At 32.8% G+C, this 21,650-nt stretch overlaps 2 protein-coding genes across 2 annotated transcripts; one reads left to right on the forward strand and one right to left on the reverse strand.

Moving 5' to 3' along the window:
• Positions 1-470: 470 nt before the first annotated feature.
• On the reverse strand, positions 471-15,623 carry Bma-snrp-200 (Uncharacterized protein; the record flags this gene model as incomplete). The annotated part of the gene is made up of 42 exons (XM_043079046.1): positions 471-511; positions 808-947; positions 1,173-1,334; positions 1,568-1,728; positions 2,060-2,195; positions 2,331-2,455; positions 2,677-2,858; positions 3,261-3,489; positions 3,690-3,850; positions 4,183-4,354; positions 4,897-5,007; positions 5,107-5,352; positions 5,509-5,700; positions 6,155-6,382; positions 6,602-6,762; positions 7,044-7,238; positions 7,376-7,540; positions 7,627-7,732; positions 7,845-7,970; positions 8,155-8,241; positions 8,364-8,498; positions 8,718-8,969; positions 9,193-9,303; positions 9,440-9,610; positions 9,683-9,787; positions 10,036-10,167; positions 10,309-10,425; positions 10,684-10,827; positions 10,962-11,217; positions 11,334-11,436; positions 11,544-11,646; positions 11,831-12,010; positions 12,209-12,346; positions 12,426-12,524; positions 12,938-13,102; positions 13,192-13,428; positions 13,530-13,667; positions 14,030-14,215; positions 14,363-14,560; positions 14,819-14,984; positions 15,231-15,400; positions 15,579-15,623. The coding sequence occupies 42 exons, from the start codon at positions 15,621-15,623 to the stop codon at positions 471-473; spliced, it is 6,477 nt and encodes a 2,158-aa protein (XP_042934980.1).
• Positions 15,624-16,757: 1,134 nt separating this feature from the next.
• Positions 16,758-19,040, forward strand: Bma-vha-4 (Uncharacterized protein; the record flags this gene model as incomplete). The annotated part of the gene is made up of 6 exons (XM_043079047.1): positions 16,758-16,824; positions 17,300-17,432; positions 17,552-17,699; positions 18,171-18,276; positions 18,518-18,642; positions 19,008-19,040. 6 exons carry the CDS (start codon positions 16,758-16,760, stop codon positions 19,038-19,040), a joined length of 612 nt encoding a protein of 203 aa, XP_042934981.1.
• Positions 19,041-21,650: the final 2,610 nt, after the last annotated feature.

The following is a 21,650-nucleotide window of genomic DNA, read 5'->3' on the forward strand; positions in this document are numbered from 1 at the left end:
AGGAATCAAAAGATGCTTCATCTTTAATACTACTGTCATATAGTAGACTTTACAACAAAAAAACTTTCACTGAAATGCAAAACAAAATTTCAAATGATAAAAACAACATATATGAACAATCAATTATGGAGCAAAAAAAAAAAAATTTAAGACAAAAACAATTTGATTTTCCACAATAATTTCTATATTTCTTGAAATAAAAAAACTTCCATAACAATTGATAGATTTAAAGAGACTATTCTAGTCATAAGATAGTTATTTTATATCCTTTTTTTCGGTAAATTATGTCCATATCTGATATTACCATAAAAAATATTATGCCAGCACTCTACAAAATTATTTTTCAAAGCTTTTCAGCTTATTCAGAAACTATCAGTAATTAAACTGTAAATTCTTGAAGCAGAAAATGTTCAATACGTGGAAAACGCTATAACAGTAAAAATATAATGATAAGAAAAGGATAAGTCGAATCACTCATCGTCACGAACTCGCTTTCGACTACGTCCAGTTTCTAAAAAAGTTAAATTGCTAAAAGAATTTTAAAAATTTATGGAAATGTTCATAAGAAAAGCTCTACATGCTTCAAAAACGATAAGCAAGCATTTTAGCCATTTAAAAAATTTTGGCTAAAAGTCTGGGGCAAATTAAATATAAAGTGAGGAAGTCTGAAACTAGTACAAAACCATTCATCTTTATATATTTTGCATAAAATTTCTCAAATGCGCGTAGAATGGTTTTAGAAAAGAACTTTAGAACTCAGCAAATTACTATTTGGAATGACAAAACCTAGAAAGATTACTAAAATACCTTCGACACGAAATTTGAGATCGAATTCTTGGTCAGCTCCTAGGTATGAATCACAAATGAAGTATAGCTTATAATGCATCTTCCCTACTGCCAATGCAGTAAAATCAAGCGTCATTTTTGCTTTCTGATGGACTGTTAACCTAAAAATGCAGAATATAAGTTTTCCTTCTTTCTCAAACACAGAGAGGGAAACTTAGCGATATCAGATAAATTCAATTCACAACAAAAAAACCTATTCCAACTCTTTCCTATTCTCCTTATGCTTTTATATTTTTATCAAGACTTAACATCTTCGGATATTGAAAGCAACTCAAAAAAAGAACAAATTCAAAAGAAAAAAAAATTAAGGGATTTTCAAAACAAACCTTTTTATGGAAAACAATGCATTAGAAGAATGATCCCCAATAACCAACCACCACCCTTCTTCCTTCCGCTTCTGCGGAAAAAGGGGTGCTACTACAGGTGGAGCCATTCCATTCAAATCATTTTCACGTTCCATTTCTACGGTAACATTCACTGTATCACCCCTGGAACAGAATCAAATGGAAGCCGACGACGTTCAGATCAACATCAAATTTAAAAATTGAAGTCAAAAAACTCGTGAACTTTCAAAAAAGGTATCAATGTCGGAGATTTCGGCCATATCACATGCCGTATGAATGTGAAAGGAAACAGAATTGTTATTTTGATAAGTACGGAGAAAGAATGGGAATTATCATAAGAAACTGATTTCAGTGAATATGAAATGTAAAGCATTTACACAGTAATGGTTCCATTATTTTCAATTTTGTGTTCAACTTCAATGCTAGGATAATGATTGCAAAAACGAGCAACATCCGACATTTCTGCTGGAGTCATTTGTAAAAGTGTCTGTCGGACGTCATCTTCCAAATCCAGTAAATCAAATATTGATGATATTTTCTACAAAACATGCAAAAAATCCCATTAAAAAATTCGTATTACAATTTAAAACTGATGTGATTAGAGTAACAAATTAACTACAGAATCAATACTCATGCTAAATGGGAAATGAATGAAAATTTTGGAACTGAAAAATAAACGTTCAGATTTGGTATCATGTCATCTCGGAGTGACAAAAGATATGTATACTTTCACCCTACAAACAGAGAGAAAAAATGATGCACTTTCTCTCTCTCTCTCTCTCTCATTTTTCTGATAATCAAACTCGACTTCTTATGAAAATTTCAGTGAATTGAACAATCCTTAAAAATAGCATAATATTAATACTGACTTTTTCTTTGCATCGTTCAAGTAATGAAGTTGAGCAATGGGGTAGTTGTTTCAAATATGATTCACTGGTGAACATCGCTTGTGTTAACATTTGTGACAGTTCCATTGCATGAATTGCAGGCATTAACCAACCATTGCTGAACGAAAAGTAAACATATATATATATATAATTGGTAGAAACTTAAAAATAAAAATTTTCAAGTTCAGAACAAATTTTCTATGAGTGTAATATAATATATTTCTAGGATTTTCTCTCAATTAACGCAAAATACCTGCTTAAAACATCAACACATGCTTGCACTAGACGGATTGCTCTAAGAATGATAACTTCTGTATCTTTATTCAGTTCAGCTGACAATTGTATTCGAGCCAAGTGAGCATTCATTAATAAATTGACCTGAAAAAATCCAATGGACCAAAATATATTAGTGCACTCACTTAGTTAGCTTATAATATGTCAACAAGAATTTCGACGTTCAATTCGTGAATCTGCTTTTTAGTAAAAACAGTCAAAATGTTCATCTAAAGTCAAACTTAATAAAACTTCCAAAAAAAAAAAAAAAAAAAAAGAAAAGAAAGAACTCCCATGTATGATTAAATGTGATATTTGCAACATACCTTAACATGTGGATCTGTAAATTTCTGGTGTTTCTGCTGGCTTGATAATCGGTCAGCCAGTTGTTTCAACAAAATATCTTCTTTGTAACGTATAGGCATATTTGCAAATTCACTTGCATTACTGATAATTTCAATAAGAGCTCGCAGCTTAGTTTTCGCACTCAAAGACATGCTGAATACTTCTAGAAAAAAAATCTTTCACAAAATAAATGCCATGAATTACTGAACAAATCATTTTTATACTTTTTAATGATGATTTCTCTACTATCACCTACTCACCGTGAGCATAAAAAACTTGAATTCTATAAAATTTACTCAAGAAAATGTAACACAACATAAAATGAGACTTAGTACCAACATTATATGACTTCTTACTGATCAGCAATTATTAAACCTTAATTCTTTGAAAATCAGAAATTCATATTCTTAACAGTAATTTAGTGACAGAACTAACCTTTACTAAACAAGAACTGTTTTTTTTTTTTAAAACTTTTTTAAAGATAATCTAAGTCAATTGTGTCACATACTCATGCAAAGTTATGAAATTTCATTTTTTAAAAAAATGAAATAGGTACAAAACTCACCGATTGTTGTATAACTTATGTAGTAGTAGGCTGCAATCATTCCTAAATTAAGTGGCTGTGTGTCCATATCGTTCTTGATTGTAATGCATTTCGAATTTTCCAGATCTTTCAGCGTATTTTCTACTAGTTCGGAAAGACTGTCTGATAAATGACGATGCGTCACACCTTGCAAATTGTAATAATTTGGATTCTGTGTCATACGTCGATATAACAGAGTCCATGTAAGGTACTAAAATAGGATCACTTACACAAGAGAATATCGACAATTAATGAAAACAAGAAATGTCAATGAGCAATCATCAACAAAGCATTGCTTTACAGAGAGGTATGAATATATTTTAACATCTATTTTGAAAGATAAATTTCCAAAGTTTATTTTAAAGCAGCATATTTGTTCTTTCCAGAAAAGTTCTCCAGCAGCAAACTCACGTCGATTGCGTCCTGTTTATTTTCGATTGTTTTAGTCACAATTTCGGCATTAAAGTGATCATGAAGACAATGATCCAAATGTGACTCAACAGGAAGTGGTTCATAAAGGAACTTTTTGAAAAAATCCTTTTTAGAAGACTGACACATGAGGACACATTTTGCTGAAATGATAAATTGTCCGCGCACTTATCAAAATATGACTTGAAAGCATATTTGTTCTCTTCGAAAAAACTCCCCGACAGCAAACTCACATCATAACAATATTGAATATATATTTGTAAATATAAGAACAACTTGTAAAACATTTTGTAAAAATAAAAAGCCACCTTTGAAACCAACATTTTGTTTAGAAATTTTAAAACTAACGTAATATGTTTCGGAAACTTTCTAATTCCATCTAGCTAAATATGCTAATGTACACTAACATCTAATTAACTGATGATATAGCATTAATATCTGATATAATTTTGGCTGCAAAAATATAAATCACTACCATCGTCATCAATCCCGGGTCTATTCGCTAGTCCAACCATGTGCAAAACGTCGCCTATTGGATAATCTTCATAGACATGGTACTTTCCATTATAAAATTGTGTGTCCATAATGATTACGACATACGCACTCATGGAAATTTGATAGCACATCGTGCGCGGAACGATGCATACCTTGAATATCAGCACAGAATGAGTAATGCGTTAAATGTTTAACAAATAATTGGAGTAAGGTAACATGGATGTTATCATAAGCATCTCCAGAGATAACGCAAAATAAATGGCTGTGCCTTTAACGTAGAGGAACTAAATACTACATATCTTTTGGCCTTTTGGTGGATTATAAAGACCAAATTTCTGTAAAATTAGAAAATCTCGGTTTATATCAAATTTAATGCACGACTTATTGGTCTTAATGCTTTGTCTATTATTACAGTCTTCACATCATAAACGTATAGCTGAGCAAAGAGAGCAAATTTTAGCGAACCACTGACTCATAAAACACGTAATTACCATAATTTCAATTTTCTTGGTGCTACTTAAAGTCTGCACGTAAAAATCAATCACGATAACAAAATAGAGCTATATACGGAACTATAAAAGTATTAAGCTCTGCTCATTAAAAATAGAGCTTTAAAGTGCTGCCAACACAAGACAATGTTTTTTTTAAATAAATATATCCAAATATATAAACAAAAACGCATATACAGACAAACCTGAATTGCGCCACTTTGAAAAAGCTGTTCCACAACGGCCATATCTCTAACACCTGTACCTTCATGTAGAAAACCTACTCCACAAGATAATGTTTCTTTTAGAGTTTTATCCTACAAAATATGACAAATGCAAGAAACGTTAACCTGTATTGATAGAGTAAGAAAAAAGTTTCATAAAAAAGGACTGGTCAAAAAAGACTGAGAACATACCTGAACATTATCGAGCAATCGAATAAAACTTGGTTCTTGTGGATTAATATGCAAAAACCGCTTCGACTGTCCATCAGCATGTGCCATTGTAAGCATATCGACAGCAGTTGATCTCGACTGCCGTCTACTAGGCACAAAAACGAGTGCAGGGCGTGGACGCAACTTGCCACCATGTCGGACGACTGCTGCATAAACCGGTCGTGCCATTGCAGCCAGCCGAGAAGCAGTGTGAGATAAGTTAAAACCCTAAAAACAGTTTGGCACTTAAATCTGCAATGTTAATACAAGAGAAAATCTCGGATTTTTTTCAACGACAGCACTTTTCTTCAGAAGACTTTTGATTACGCAAAAAATGAAAGTTGTTATTATTCTTGAAAGAAAAAAACAAAAAATTGAACTGACTTGTATAAAAAGTTCTAGAGAAAGAGGTCGACAATTTGGTGCAAAATTAAAAGTAGCCTGTGAAGAACAACCAAGCCACTGTCCAACGTCTCTGGCATTAGCTAGTGATGATGAAAGAGCAACAATTCGAACTGTTGAATCCAGCTGTGACGACATGTAACGCATGCGTGAGCAAATTACTTCCAGTACCGGCTAAAAAATCAATTTATCAGCATGAATAAACTATTTGGTGAGGTAATAAAAAACAGATGGCAAAGAAATGTAAATTAGGGAGAATCCATCTTGAACAAAGGTTTCAAGAGACGCGTTCTCGATAAAGAATGGCAAATTCCTACGCAGTATTTCTCTATGGAACACTTGCGCTTCTCTATCAGTGATCATCTTTCTTTCTTCTACACTATTTATCAGTGGAATACACTAATTAACAGCAAACGGAGATAATTTGTTCTCTTAAAAATACCTAACGAAAGCATAAATAAGAGAAAAATCAAGATTATAAGGCATTGGAATGGTTAATCACTATATCCTGATGACAAAAAAAAATCCCATCTCGAGAGAAATGATGAGATGAGAAGGACAAAACAAGAAGATATAATTTAGCTTTAAAATCGTTTACGTCTTACTACATATTGTATGATCAACTAACCCCATTACTGCCTCCAATCATATGAAGATCGTCAACAATAAATAACCGCACAGCTTGAACATTCTTTCGCTGTTTCCAACGTCTACTAACATTGTCCCACTTTTCTGGTGTTGCTATGATCAACTGTCCTCGCTGTAGTAACTTCAGATCAGTCGATGGCTCACCCGTTAACATAACAACTGTTTTTTCTAGTGCAGTTCCAATTCGGTCCTGCCAGTCGGTGAACTTCTAAAAAAAAAAAACTTTGGAAGGAAATCGCTGTCATTATACGAAACATATTTAGTTGTCGAACTTAAGGCTTCTTAGTGTAATATTGTCTCTCATTATATATATAGTATATATATATATATATATATATATATATATATGTATATGTAAACTTTTTTGTAACCATTTTTTTTTGCAATGGTTTCCAAAAAAAAGTCAAAAATAGAAAAAACAACGAACTTTTTCAGCTAAATCTTCCATTGGCGTCACATAAACAGCTTTCGCGTCAGGCCTATTATCAAAGTGTCTAAGAATAGCGAACTCGGCACAAACAGTTTTACCACTTCCATGTGGTGCACCAATAAATACATTATCGTTACCTTCATAAACCGTTCGAAAAACTGAAACAAAAAATAAATCAAATTTCCTGATTTGATCAATAAGGAAGTGAAGCCACAATTTGTGCCTGCATAAATCGTATTTCGAAAATCCGCTCTAGTTTTATTTCGTTCTAAAAATTAGTATCTTTCCCTTCCTCTACATCAGAAATTTTGTATTTAATAAGTGCACTGACACTCTAAACAAAGGTTTAAACAATGAATTTCAAAAAGCCCATCCAGAATATTTGACAGATTCTACAAATAATTATATGCAATTGGTAGCATTTCATAATTGGAAATACCTTGTGTTTGAATGGGATTGAATACTGAGATGTTTTTTTGTTCGAATACTGACTGGAAAAGCTTGCTGTTCAAGGCTGATAAAGGTAATGGTTGCAAATCCAGTAATTCGGTTGGCGGTGGATATTTCTCGGGCAAAATCAAGTGTCGAAAAGATATCGGCAAAACAGTTTCACTACCAAGCCAACGATCGGAAACTAAAAGCACTGAATTCTATCTTCAATTTTGAGTGCGTGGTTTCTCAATTAACTTGATTTTTTCAGATATATTGTCAAGATGTTACCAAATTAATGAAAACAAATTTTCTAATTAAACAAAAAAAATTAAACTAGACCTATGCGTATAAAATATAATGGCGGCAGCGGATCGAAGACCGGTACGAACATCTTTACCAAATGTTCATCTTCGCAAAACTTCTGCTTCAAAAGGAAATATTCATGATGTAGAATCAGCTCTCCATCAACATCTTCAACAAATATCCAAAATCCTTCAGCCGTTCCTGAAGCCACTAATATTTAAATTCCAAGAACTCATTTTAAATTACTACAGCATTAAAAAACAATTAGAATTCGCAAGAAAACAAACCATGTACACGAGCATCCCACAGAAAATCGGGAGTAATTGTCAGTTCAATTCTTAAAGTCGATCGCGTTATCGGTTGGATTAATGCTGTCATATCTAATTTCGGTAACTAAAAAACTCATTTAATCACAATATTACATAATAAATCTGCAAATTTTGAGAATGGAGTAAAATATGTAATTAGTAAAATACATGGTTTTAAAATATGTTATTATTTCTACCTGGCGGATGAATTTGTACAAGGGCTTCCCCATTTTTGGCATTTTCACCAGCTCGCCCAGCTGATGTTGGTCAAGATCATATAAGCGTTCAAATGAAAGGTTCTTCTTATCGATGCTTCGTACAACCTTAAAATTTATTAAATCATTAGAATTTATACTGTTGAACATTTTTAATAGTGTAAACAAAAATAATAGAAAAAAAATTTATAATATTATAAAATAGTAATATTTCAGTATTTTATTTTAAAATAATACCAAAATAGTACTCTAAATCTTTTTTGAATTTATAAAATTAAATAGAATTATCGACTTCTGAGGGTATTTTTTTGAATTGGTGAAGAGGATTAAGTGACTGCCACTGTCGAGCACTTATCATTTTGCAAACGCCAAGAACTTTCTAAAAAAAGCATGTCAGTTACGAATATCAAGATTAAATAAATAAGAAATAAGTAAAAAGCGACGAAATTTTTTGTAAAAAAATATTAAAATGTAGAAAGTTTCAAAAGAAAACAAACGTGCCTGTGCGAGATGAGCCCAACCTCTCCATAATACGATTTCAAACAGTGCTCGAAACAGTCGTCCTGCCGACTGACTAATAAATACCATATCACTTTGAAGCGCGAACCCTTCCAACTTCAGTTGTGAGATGTAAGCCTGTAAAATACAAATAAACTGATACAGAAATCATTTTTTAAATTTTATAAACCAGTCACTTAAAATTCTGTACTTGATTTTTTACGATAACAAAAACATTAGGACAAACAGTAATAGTGACTATTTAATACAATGACTATCCATTCAAATTTGTAATGCAGAATGGAAAAGAAAACGTAATTGATAATACAATCAGTTGTCTATGTGATTAATCAATACCTGTAGAAGTACATTAACTTTCGCACTGCTCTCTTCTAAACTTTCTTTGATTGGAACTGGAACATGTTCAGCCAGTTTCTGTAACTCTAGCTTCTCCTCTTCACGGACCATGATATTCCGGAATTCTGATGACATTGAAAATATACGAAACAAGTCAATTTCAGTTGCTGTTGCCTTCAACAGCTGATTATATGTTTGCATCGTATCATGAGTGCAATAAAAGTGAGAAGCAATGCGACCCAATTCGGTTGCCTGGAATTAATAGAAATTGCAGTGTAGATTTCTTGCTGTATTTCTGTTCCCAATATATGATATATTGCGGTGTAGACGGTAAAAAACTTATCATGCTGTGCAGTAAGACAGGTTCAATAAAACTCATTACAATGTAATTAGTTCCTCAAATTTGAGGAATTTAAAAATTTCTACCCTAAGTCATTTAAAAATTTATAGCTTAAGTAAGAGAAAGAAAACATACTTGGATAAGTCCACTTCTACGATCATATTTGATAAGACTAGCTTTATCCAATTGTGCTGCAGCTGTATGAATCAGATCTGCACGACGCTGTTCCAGTAAAGGATCCAGTTTCTATAAAATGCCATATTTAGGCTTCATTTAAATATTTTTCATTTTTTTCAACATTTTTCAGACAGTTTACCATACCCCAAAAAGACTTCCCCAACAATGAAGAATTATTTATTTTCAAATTTATAAACTTGAATACCGTTTGTTCATGTGAAATCCCATACAGTGTTGGTGACTTAACCATGCGAACATACAAATATGTATAGCCCAACCAATTCATAGCATCACTGACATTGTTGATAGTTCCCAATACTATTTCGGCGTTTAGCGTATCAGCTAATTTTGAGATTAACTGACTTTCGATCGGCAACTATACATAAGCTTTAGGTAATTGAGGTAATTGAAGCAAATCGACACAAAAAAATGGTTAAATTCAGCAAACCTGTTGATTCATGAGTGATAAATAGTATTGCAACTCGGAGTGATGCGTTATCATAATACCCTTGCCTTTCGAATCATACTGAGGTCGACCAGCACGTCCAAGCATCTGCAAAAATTTAGACGGTAAAAAAACGAAACAGATATAAATAATAAAAAAATAAAATCTTCGAATAGCTCAAGAAAAGATACAAAATTTCAACAATCATAACGTAGCTTTTTTGTTCACGATAGAAATACCTTTATTTTGCACACAAAATGATAAAAAATAAGTTCTACATTCGAAAGATTAGAAGACACTTCATTTTCTTAAAAAAAAATTTACACCGGTTTTTTAAAAAAAAATTTATACCGTACCTGCATAACATCTAAAGCTCCCAATTCAGTCCAACGTCCAATTTCTGGACTGTAAATTTGTGTTCCTTTGATGATCACGGTATGAGCTGGTAAGTTAACACCCCAGGCCAGAGTAGCTGTTGAAACAAGTACCTATAAAATAAATCATCTTGAGAATTCTTAAATTCCCTCACGGAGAAAATGAAACAGGAATAAAACGAAAGAATACAATAGCAATTTAACACAGCTCATAAAAAGATATGCAATAACACAGTAATGCAAATAACGCTGTACCTGCAAGTGGCGATCGGCGAACAAGTCCTCAACAAGGGTACGGTCAACGCGAGTCATACCTGCATGATGAATTGCAAAACCATAAGGAATCAAGTCCCTCAAATCCGCATTTGCCACCTAAAAAAATGATATACAAGGAATCAAAGGCAAATGTACCAATGCAGCCAATACTTTTTGTTTTTTCCTCCTCCCCTTCAACAATGCATTATAAAACTCTATTTTTTTGAGCTACTGGCTTTGTAGGATTGAATCAGCCAAAAACAGATCGACGAACTATAATTGAAATAATTAAGCATTTTCTTATATTCGTGCTTTTTAAATGCATGAAAGCTGATCTTTTAAAGACATAAAGGCAGACAAGAAGTTGGAAATAACCTGCGATGCTTCACTCCGGAGAATTTCAGTACTTGCACTACCCTCTCGCATGAATGCACTTAAAGTATCCTTTTCAAGACAGGCATCACGTATAGCCTTTGCTGTTTTCGCTGTTTCCTTCCGTGAGTGTACAAAAATTAGAACCTGAAATGTTCAAATATCTAGACAGAAAAAGTGAAACAAATGGCTATCAGAAGAATTTGAGTTTGTTACATGATCTCTAGCTCACTAATAGGTCACTGAAAAAGAAACTAATTCAGACAAAAATATCAAGAAACCTGGCTCTTTCCCGCATACTCCATTACTTTGTCATAAACGACTTCATTCATTGCTTGATATCGTTTTAACGCTTTCTTCTCCGTAATACCGATATACTGCTGTTCAAGCGGAACAGGTCTAAAGCTGTTATCAAAGAAAAACAAATTTTGCGGCTTCACTCGCAGGAATGTTCCAACATCTTGATAGTTTGGTAAAGTTGCTGAAAGTCCGACTAAACGACATTCTTCATGGTTTTGTTCCATTTGTCGTAGAGTTCTGAAAAATATCAACATGGTTTTGATATAGTTTAAGAATTCCAAAAAAAAGTTTGGAAAAACAACGAAATCTGATAAAGTTATGCATACTAAAATTTTCTTTTGAAATAAAGTCACCTTACGACAATGGCTTCTAGCACTGGTCCGCGGTTGTCGTGCAAAAGATGAATTTCATCAATAATTAACAGTGCAACTAACTGACTGTATGCACGTTCGCCACCTGAAATATACATCAGTATAATTAGTTGATTGTGAATAAGGTATTGTACTTGCTAGTGTTTTAATTTTAACAGATTTTTTTTATAAACTCAAAGTTTCTCAATTTACCTTTACGAGTCACAATATCGTATTTCTCAGGCGTGCAAACAATCACTTGAGTTTGCATGAATTGTTCCTTGTTCATCTGCTGATCACCAGTCATTTCACCAACCTAAAATATGAATTTTACAAACGATTACAAAATGACAGAATAAGTACCCCACGAAACAAATGTAATCATACGCTTTTTTGTATCTCTAATTATAGATAATCAATAAAAAGCAGATTTATATTTCATTTATGATTTGAATTATTGAATAATTTCAAATTCGACCAAAAAAGCAATTCCGACTTACAGCAATTTTGTAAGGTGCTAAGCGTTTTGTGAAAGTTCCGACCATTTCCTGTACTAATGATTTCATTGGAGCAATGTAGATGCATTTAAATTCATCTATTCGTATGCTCCCATCAGCATTCATATGTTTTGATATCTCGCGCAAAATGCACAGTAAAGCAACATTTGTTTTACCAGCGCCCTGAAAATATTTACTTATTTTTTAAAAATTTGATTTAAGATACACATCACACATATGTTTCGATCTTAATGATGGAATGCTTTGCAAATAGATGATAGCTGATTCATGAAGCGAGCAAACGAATATATAAAAGAAGACTAATATACGAGTATACAATATTTATTATATGTATAGTTACTCTCCTTGAATATTACTTACCGTAGGTGCACATAAAAGCAAGTGTTCATCAGATTTTAAAGCAGAATCGCATAGTCTCGACTGGACTCGATTAAGTGTCTTGAATCCTTCGAAAGCTGGCTGTGCATATTTTGGCAAGTCCGTTATTGCAACCAGTTTCTGAAATGTAAACTCAATATTTGAACACGAAGATTTTGTCCTCACTAAAATCAAAATTTAATATTTTAGAAGAACTCACCTCATTTTCCTCGAATGGCTTTGGTTTAAGCGCCGGTACATGAACTTCTTCATAACTTTTTTTCTGCTTACGGTACGAGCCATCTGGCAAATGACAACGCTGTAATACAAACGAATAAATTTTATAAATAAATATGAATTCGAACATTTTTGAAGTGTCCATTGAATGATGAACAAATTAATATACTACACATTTTAGATTTAATAATTCCGAACAGAAAAATTGGGGCTCGAAAACATGCATCATTCATACAAAAACGGTTATCATTACCAAATAATATAGATAAATCTTGGCAAATCATGACTTTGGATCACTTTAAGAAACATTATATATTGTGAATTGTTTGCGCATCTTTTCAGCTAATAAACTATCTTCAATCCAAACAAAAAAAATTAACTTCTCGAAAAATAACAAAACAGCATATGTCAGATTTATTAAAAAGACAAGGAGATGAGCTGTACTTTTGTAAAAAAAAACAGAATAAAGAAAGAAATAAAACAATGATAAAGTGCCTTATTGCTCATTAAATGTGAGCCTTGTGAGAAGGCAAGGTCATCCAAATCAAGCACTTTACGTGATTGTAACCAGTTACCCACTGCTGTTCCCTCATCATTACCCCCTTCAGCTTCAGCTATTCTTCGCTGCTGCTGTACTCGTGCACGCTTTTCCCGTTCGGCCTGTAATAAAAATAATTTAAAAAATCTTTAAATAATCGCTCGTTGAAAACCAACTTCATTCAAATTTAATCCAGTATTTGTTTATTTACCTCAACTGTATCTGCACTTTCTGTCTCGTGAAGTTCAGCAAGAATATGATGTAATTCCGGCCGGCTCAGCATTTCTTTCTCGATATTTTCCCTTTCTTTACCTTCTTGTGCCTGTTTCAAGAGAGTACAGTACAGAATCATCTGGCGATGCTGGCGAAGCACTTTGATAAATTCAAACTGATCAAAACCAAGCAATAATACCAGCTGATTCTCACAATCACGGTCATCGGATGCCTCCTAAAAATAGGGTTTATGAATTTGAATACGATGAAAGACCATAATGCATTAAATTCCCTTAGACAAAAAACTATTCCACAGAAATAAAATGCTTTCTTTACCTTCAAAACTTGCAGCACTTCATTAACTTTCTGCTGTGCCACAATTGGATCTTTGTAAAATTTTGAGAGTGACCGCTGAATCCAATGCGCATCTATATCGCGAGCATGCAGATTTCCTTTTCGTTCACCACCCGCATTCTGTAACAAAGCGCATCAAGTATTCGTATAACTTTTGTAAACTAATCATTATCTCTTTCTCATCTGATCACTTTAATTTTAACAAATGTTTGATTATGTGCAGCATTAGACGAAGTGTTTGAGAATAAACATATAAGCAGAATTACTAGAATTACCAATTCACAGTCACCAACACTTACATAACTACAAATGCAAGCATCGGTTGATTGTGGCTTTTAGGTACACCTAGTGTTTAATTGTACATACCAACTTTAAGAATAACATGTTAAAAGATTTTTTGAGTAAGTGAAAATCTCAACCTGAAATATTTGAGAGATTTTGTAGCACATTAAACACCCAAAAATTAAAAAAAAAAAAAAAACCTCATCGTCCTCATCAACATATCGAGCCTTAAGTGTTTCTTCAAAAACAGCTTCAACACCACCTTCATCTTCCCCAGCTGAACCTTCTTCTTTTACTTCTTCCTCCATACCTTCGTCGCCCTCAGCTTCCTCATCAGAATCATCGAACTGTACATTTACACCGATTGTTTCATCTATTTCATCTTGCTGAAAAAAAGAAGAAAAAACATTAAAAAACTCCTCATAGAGATTGTGAAATTTCTGTAATGAAAATCTATCTAGTAAAGAAAGTTTTTACAAGTAAATTCTTGACAAAATGATTTCAACTACATAATTACATGAAAAAAGACTTGCATTGTCAAATTTCCCTTTTTCGTCATCGACTGAAAAATCTGTTATTTTCTTGGCAAGATTAATCAATACAGCTATTCTTTCATCCGTCAACAATCCAAGAAGAAGTTCTACTTCCTTCTTACGATCTTTCTCACGAATTTTGTCTGACTTCAATACTGCTAAGACTTCATCAGCTGCACCACACAGAATATCGCGTGGCTACAAGTAAAACTTCATGCTACTATGAAAATAAAATAAACACCAGTAGCTGAAAAAAGCGTTCAGAAACAAAATTTTTCAAGTCGAAAATCTTTCAAATGATGTATACTGGAGCAAAGTAGCCGAGAGAAATAATTTTTCGGTAGATTAATTGAACTTGCTGTAGGTGCAACTGCATAAAAATAAAGACAACTGAACTGTTTTCGAAAGTTTTGAAAATACTCGCTGTAACATCTTAACATTTCCAAATAAAACTACCTGATCTCCGATGGCATCTTGTATATAAGCCAATATTGCTTCATAGGTTTGCCTTGTTTCTTGCGTTCTTGGCTTGTACAAGCCCATCAGTTCCGTATTTGAATCTCCCAACAAAGTGTGCGAAGTCGTACTATTCCCTGTGACACTTGCATCAGTTCGCTTTTTTCTGCAAATGAAAAGTGAGGAAGAATCAAATTATAACAATTTTGAAGATATTAATAAGGAGCAAGCTATGGGATTAAGATTTCGAATTCCAAGAACAAATCATATCATACGAAAACGGTTCGAAATATCACTGGTAAACCTTTTTCCTTTCATAAGTTAATCCATTTATTTTTAGAAAATAGTTGATTAAAATAAACAATAATATTCCCCCCAATTTTTTGCTTGTTATGATTTTTTTGCAAATTACTTTCTTGCTTTTTTAGTATCAATTGCAGGTGCTTTGGCTCGCTGATACTTGTCGCCCATTTTAACACCAGCCAAAACCTCCTTAGTGAGTGGCATAACTTCACCGGTAGGTTCATCGCGACCACGACGATCTGTGAAATTGAAATCGACTTGCAGCACAAGGTTACTATTCTAAAATGATAAACATCTGATGCATTATGTTCATGAATTTGAAAATTATTGGTATGAACAGATAAAAACATAATCATGTAACTCGTTAACAAACTATATTTAGCAGGCCTTACCATTACATTAAAACAATTACATTTTATTTCTTAAAAATTATGAAGAACTCCTATATGAGAGTTACCTGTCGATACTCGTACTGTTGCACGCGAGCTATTTCGTCGGCCATACTAATAGCGAAATTAGAGACAACGTTTCAGTCTTATCACACTCCTGAAATCATGTTCAGAACTAATACATCACTTATTTCAGTTGTCATTCACTTCATTTTTGTGAATCGAATGAATCTTTTTCTACAATCACTCAACTGAACATTTTACCAAAAAACTCTTTGGAACATTCAGTTCTCCTTTATCCCTAATCTGAGGAAAATTCAGAACTTACAACTGAACTACAATGATAGTAATTGCAAACAAAAACATTATTCTTCACAATCCCTCATCAAATATCTCATGATTGTTTTACTTGACCAATCCTAATCACTGCGTCGTTATCTTCAAGCACTCACTCCCTCACACCCTTATAATTAATTCCATTCTGCAACTGCATGCTACAGCATGTGCAGGTGATCGCAGTGCAACGGATCGGGTCAGAAGGGAGACTACAGGAAATATTTGAGACAGGAAGGTGTTCGACAGAAAATATCCAAGCAGGAAGATCCTGTTGCGATTTCTCGATAACTAACTATTCCGAACAGTAATGCTATTTCCCCGACAGTTATTAATTTGGGAATTTGACTTACTAATCACTGCGTTACTCGGTTCACTTCTCAACAAGATAAGATTAAGGAACAAAGGGTTACGAATACAAAGCAAAGATTCAAGTTGGTTAATCACGTGTTACGTGCAAACCGATCATCTTTACTCAAAAAAATGTATGTTTCATTCGGTTGCAGGGACGAAATTTAACGGATCCCAGGTCTGATCTTTCATCTCAAACGGTACTAAACGATGGTAAATATCGTGATGGTGTGTTTGGGGACTGTGAGGGTGGGTAGTTGGTTGAGTAATGAAATAAGTAGTGTTACGTTGGATAATAAGAGACAGACGTGAATAAATAAAAGACAGACCGATGAACAAAACTGTTGAATTTCATAAACTTTATGCTTAACATGTTAAGTAGCATGTCTAACACGGATTATATTAGGATATATTGACGTAATTAAAATGTAACTGTTGTGTCCTACTGCATTCCATCCCAATCCTCTGTTAGTTTTACTGTTGATCCAAGTGAAAAGCAACCAATTTTTTCGGGTAAATTGCACGTGTATTGAATAGCTCTGTCTACTGAAATAGGAGCAACAATGTCGACCATGCTGAAGACGTTTTATGTCGTTTTGATATTAGCATCTTTCATCTTCATTGGCACCGGTAAGTTTTACTGCACTGTTGCATTTACTCCATTTTTGTTGTTTATATAGTTAAAATTAAAACCTTTTCACTGGTGTGATATAAACTGTTAGGTTCATTGTATGTGAAGTATATCAAATTATTTTGTCTCTTGTTCTTAAAAAAGAATTGAAGAGTCCTTCCCAGAAGCAAACAGATAAAAGTTTGGAATCTAATTCATGCTGAACTTTAAGTATCTGTTGTATTGCGGCAAACATTAATAAGAATACGGCGAGTGAGGAAATTATATTGCATATAAAGAAAGAAAATGAAATTAAAAATCAAACTGAAAAGACCAAACTAGGAAATATCAATACGGACATTATGCAAAATGGAGGATTTTTCGGTGACGACTCAGTTTAAAATCAATGAGCATGAGTAACTGAAGCTAAATTATACTTTGTGCTGATTTTTCAACCTATCTGAAATAACGGATTTACGTTCTGTGTTCTTTCAGCACTTTTTTTTATGTTTACCGAGCAAGGATATCGCTTTGATATCGCTTGGTTCCTGACAGCCACATCACCGCATATGTGGGCTGCTTTGGGTATTGCTTGCTCCTTGTCTTTATCTGTTTTGGGAGCTGGATGGTATGTTAACTTTTAATATTTTTTAATGACTTTGGATGTTAATTTATTCTAATTAACCTGATATCCCTAATCAAATTTGCACTGGGCTCACTTTTGTGCTCTTTTAAGAAACTTTTCAGGGGAATATTTACGACAGGAGTATCGATTTTAGGCGGTGGCGTGAAAGCACCTCGAATTCGAACGAAGAATTTAATTTCAATTATATTTTGTGAAGCCGTTGCTATTTTTGGTATTATAATGGCATTTGTATTCCTTGGTAAAATTCATGTAAGTCTTTCATTTCAAAGTTAGATGAGTAAACAGTCAAATTATATAAGAGAATTATTTCCAGTTGGTGTGCAAAAGATCTATTGTTCTCGCTTCTTTCCTTTTTTTTTCTGTTCCCTTGTTAATTGTCTTTCTGAAAGCTTCAAGAAACCAAAAATCAAATTTAACTGTAGTTAGTAATATCGTCTGATTTTAATTATAGACTGACAGGATTTTTTGCGTTAAGAATACCGCTAACTTTTGGCAACTATAGCTGAAGTTTGAGAATTTAAAGCAGTTTTGCAGCTATAAATAAATAATAATGAGCATAGCCATGCATTTTTGAAGGAGACTAGCAATGCATGACTTGTAATGAGTCGTATTTTTTGCATGGGAAACTGAAAACCAACATATTACGTTGCTTTTCATATTCCTTATGTTAATTTTGATGATTGAGAAAAGAATTCTCAACTATAAATATCATATTTGCAGGGATTCAATCGAGCTATCGCATCAGATGTGGTCCTGTCCAAAAACATTGCTAGTGGGTATATGATTTTTGGTGGTGGGCTTACTGTTGGTTTCAGCAATTTCGTGTGTGGCTTGTCCATAGGCTAGTTTTACTGCTATATGATTAAATTTTCATATTAATGCATATGAAAAAAAGATTTTTCATATTTTGCATGTAGTTATACTTTAGTAATGGTAGGAGGATTAAACAGACGCGCTTATAATCGTGGATTATATGAAATTCATTACACAATATCTATTTTTTAACATGATCTGTAGAAATCTCATAGTTTTTGGTGTGCAATTTTTCAGCTTTAATTACATTGCAGGCATTGTGGGCAGCGGTGCAGCTTTGGCAGATGCTTCAAATCCGGCTTTGTTTGTAAAAATTTTAATTATTGAAATATTTGCGTCTGCAATTGGCCTTTTTGGTATGATTACTGGCATAGTGCAGGTAAATGTGAATTTACTACCACTTTTTTTTTCCATATAGATAGGAAGGCAATTTTAATGTTTTTACAGCCTCATTTAAATTGAAAAAATGTGGTAGTAAGTAGCGTTTAATAATGTTTCTTCTTTGTCGTGGAAACCATTTCTCGTTCTTTTTGATTTTAACAATTACTGCTTTATCAAAATGTATGAAAATATATAAAAGCTATTTCTAGTAGCTTCGGTATTTCTTGATGAGAACAGGGTTGGGAGCCAAACAAAATTAAGTATAGAACATCTACGCTTTAAATTGAACTTCTAATTCTCCTAAAATAATGTATAACAAAAATTCACAATTCATAATTTGGATTTTATCTTTTTTATTTGCAGACAAATAAGGTTGCGATGGGTGACCAGATCTGACAGCGGAATTTGGAGTTTGTTTATCATTTGCAACTTTTAGCTGGGGTGTTAGCTTCTGTGAAAATTTTTCCACTTAATACTTCCTATGCACATAGGAAGTATATTCTTTGAAAGAAGAGGAAAATAAAAAACATAGGGAATTAGGCAATTAAGAAAGTTTAAGAAAGTATATTTGTTTAAAGGCATTAAGAAAGTACATTTGTTTAGATTTATTGATTTGTTGTATGTGTCAGTCCACTTTTTGGTTCGTATTGCTTTTGTACCTTTTATCTTTGCGTAATCTTTGTATTTTATAGTTCGTCCTTGCTGCTTTCTTGAACTCTTTATTATAAGTTGTGTTAAGCTCTGAATCAATGGTGAATTCCAGTGACATAGGTGAATTGAGTTCTCTTAGAGAAGAATTACAGTCATGGATATTGGGGATTTTTTCTTAGCATTTCGATAGATTTTTTTTTTCTTTCTTATTGGGAGAAGTTGAATGTAATGTTCTTTATGCGTGATATTGGTGATAGTCTAACTGTATTAATTACATGTCAGATATGAATATCTCACTTTTTTTCTTATTTCATTTGCTTACAACGAAATATATATTTTGATTTCTCTTAAAACCTGTAAAATTTATCCTAACTTTCATTCCCTCCACTCTAACTATGTCAGTGATACTATCCATTGTTTTGTGCTTCTTTTTATATAGTACTTTTAAGTAGCATTTATATTTTGTAATAAAAAGAAGCCTATACTGTACTTTCAACTCTTATGTTTCCCTTTTATCACAGCTTTCAGCACTGGAAGTAGCAATTAGAAACCTGAAGGATGGAATAACGGGTCTAATTAGTGGTGTGGGCTTATTTGGCTGGCGTTTTTTTTTCTTTTCACTCTTTTCTGCAGATACTATTTGTTATTAAATAATAAAGTTTGTATAATTTATTGGAGATTGGGTCCCACATATTGAGAACGGCTATATTTTGATTGGTCAGTTTTTGTTTGTAGGAATGAACGACTACATTTTTACCAGTTCGGTTATAAATTTCTAGATTTTAGAGGAGTCTAATTTGTGATCAAATTTATATGATGGTAATAAGACAAATGTTAGCAATATTTAAAGTGCAAAGTTGAAGAGAGAAAAGTAAAATTTGCAGGGGAATGCTGGGTAGCTGATATGTTTAAGCAGTTTGGAATTAAATTTCTTAAGAGCTACTTTGAGTTCTTAAGTTTTCTTTTTACAAATAAATTTGAATTTCTGACTCGAGCTTGATGTATGAAGTATGAAAACATTTTTTCTAGCAATATCTCTCGGATTTTTCCTTTGCCATAAATTATTTGTAATATTAAAACTGTTTGTTCCATCCGCAAAACCTCCTGTTTTGATGAAAATAAATGGAATTTTTGAGAGATTTACTTACTATGTTTTGCTATTTGAAAGCAAAGAACTGATAGTGTAGAACTATTTATATAATTGCATCTTTTAAAACAAATATAAGTAGAATGGAATTTAATCCTTTTCATCGTAATTAGATGCTTGAAATCAATGAACTTTTCCAAACAAAATGAGAAGACAAGGAAAATGTATGAAATGAATTTTGCAATGCCGCTTGCAAGGAATAAAGTTAAGATCATCAGTACAGCATGTAATTGGAGACGTTTAATTCAATCTTTTTCTTTGTTTTGTTACGATTTCCAAAATTTAAATTTTCAAAAAACTGAAGCTTTTCAGTAAATGCAACTACATAATAGTTGTAAAATTTCAGAAATGCAAAGTAGTAGCAAAAAAGCGCAATGTCGCATTGCTGAATATATTTCATTTTCTTAAATAATTCAAATGCTGGGTTAAATCATCGGAAAAAAAGGTTAGTGAATTAGTGATCGTTTCCTATGATATTTCGTAAATCATTCTTTTATAAATTTCTTACTGTCTTGGACATATTTTCTTGAAAATTTCGATAGCCGAGGAAGTGATATCATCTAGTACTTGAACAATTATTCATCACCAGTTGTTTTTTTTTTCTTTTCCGTTTGTTCTAAAGTTTATCAATTCCGATTTATGTTTTATTTAAGATTAATCTGCTGATACTTCATCATTCAATAATTTTCAAGAACCACAACATTTGGCGCTTTAATGATAAGCATTTTTCAGATCTGTTCAATGGAATTCAGTTACTACCTTCAAAAGTTTTGGGTTGAAGTGTGACCTGAAATTTTAATAGCGGTGGAGTATTACTCTTTGAAAATACATTTTCCAAACATTGAATTGAGGAAAAGGAAGGAGAAGTCTGAGAATGAAAGGATAATAGCAAGGAGAACAAGTAGAATTTTTTTTTTTTTTCATTTGCTTCGAGTTTTTCACTGACGATTTAAATTTGAGTGGTAATATTCACTCATTAGCTTATCATTAATACAAACTGTATGATCGTCTGACAATCGTCTTTGTGGGTGGCGCCTAAATTTATCACTGTTATCAGTAAGGCAGGAAGAACACTCCTATCTTTGTACACTGTTTTTCATTCCATGTCAAATTCATTGTCATGTTCTTTTAAATAAATTCTTCATTTATGAATTCGTCTTTGTTCTTTGTGCAAATTTCGAAATGAAACTTTGTTATAAAGAAGGGAT

Source organism: Brugia malayi (genome assembly GCF_000002995.4).
Source record: "Brugia malayi strain FR3 genome assembly, contig: Bm_v4_Chr2_contig_001, whole genome shotgun sequence".
Taxonomy (NCBI): Eukaryota; Metazoa; Nematoda; class Chromadorea; order Rhabditida; family Onchocercidae; genus Brugia; species Brugia malayi.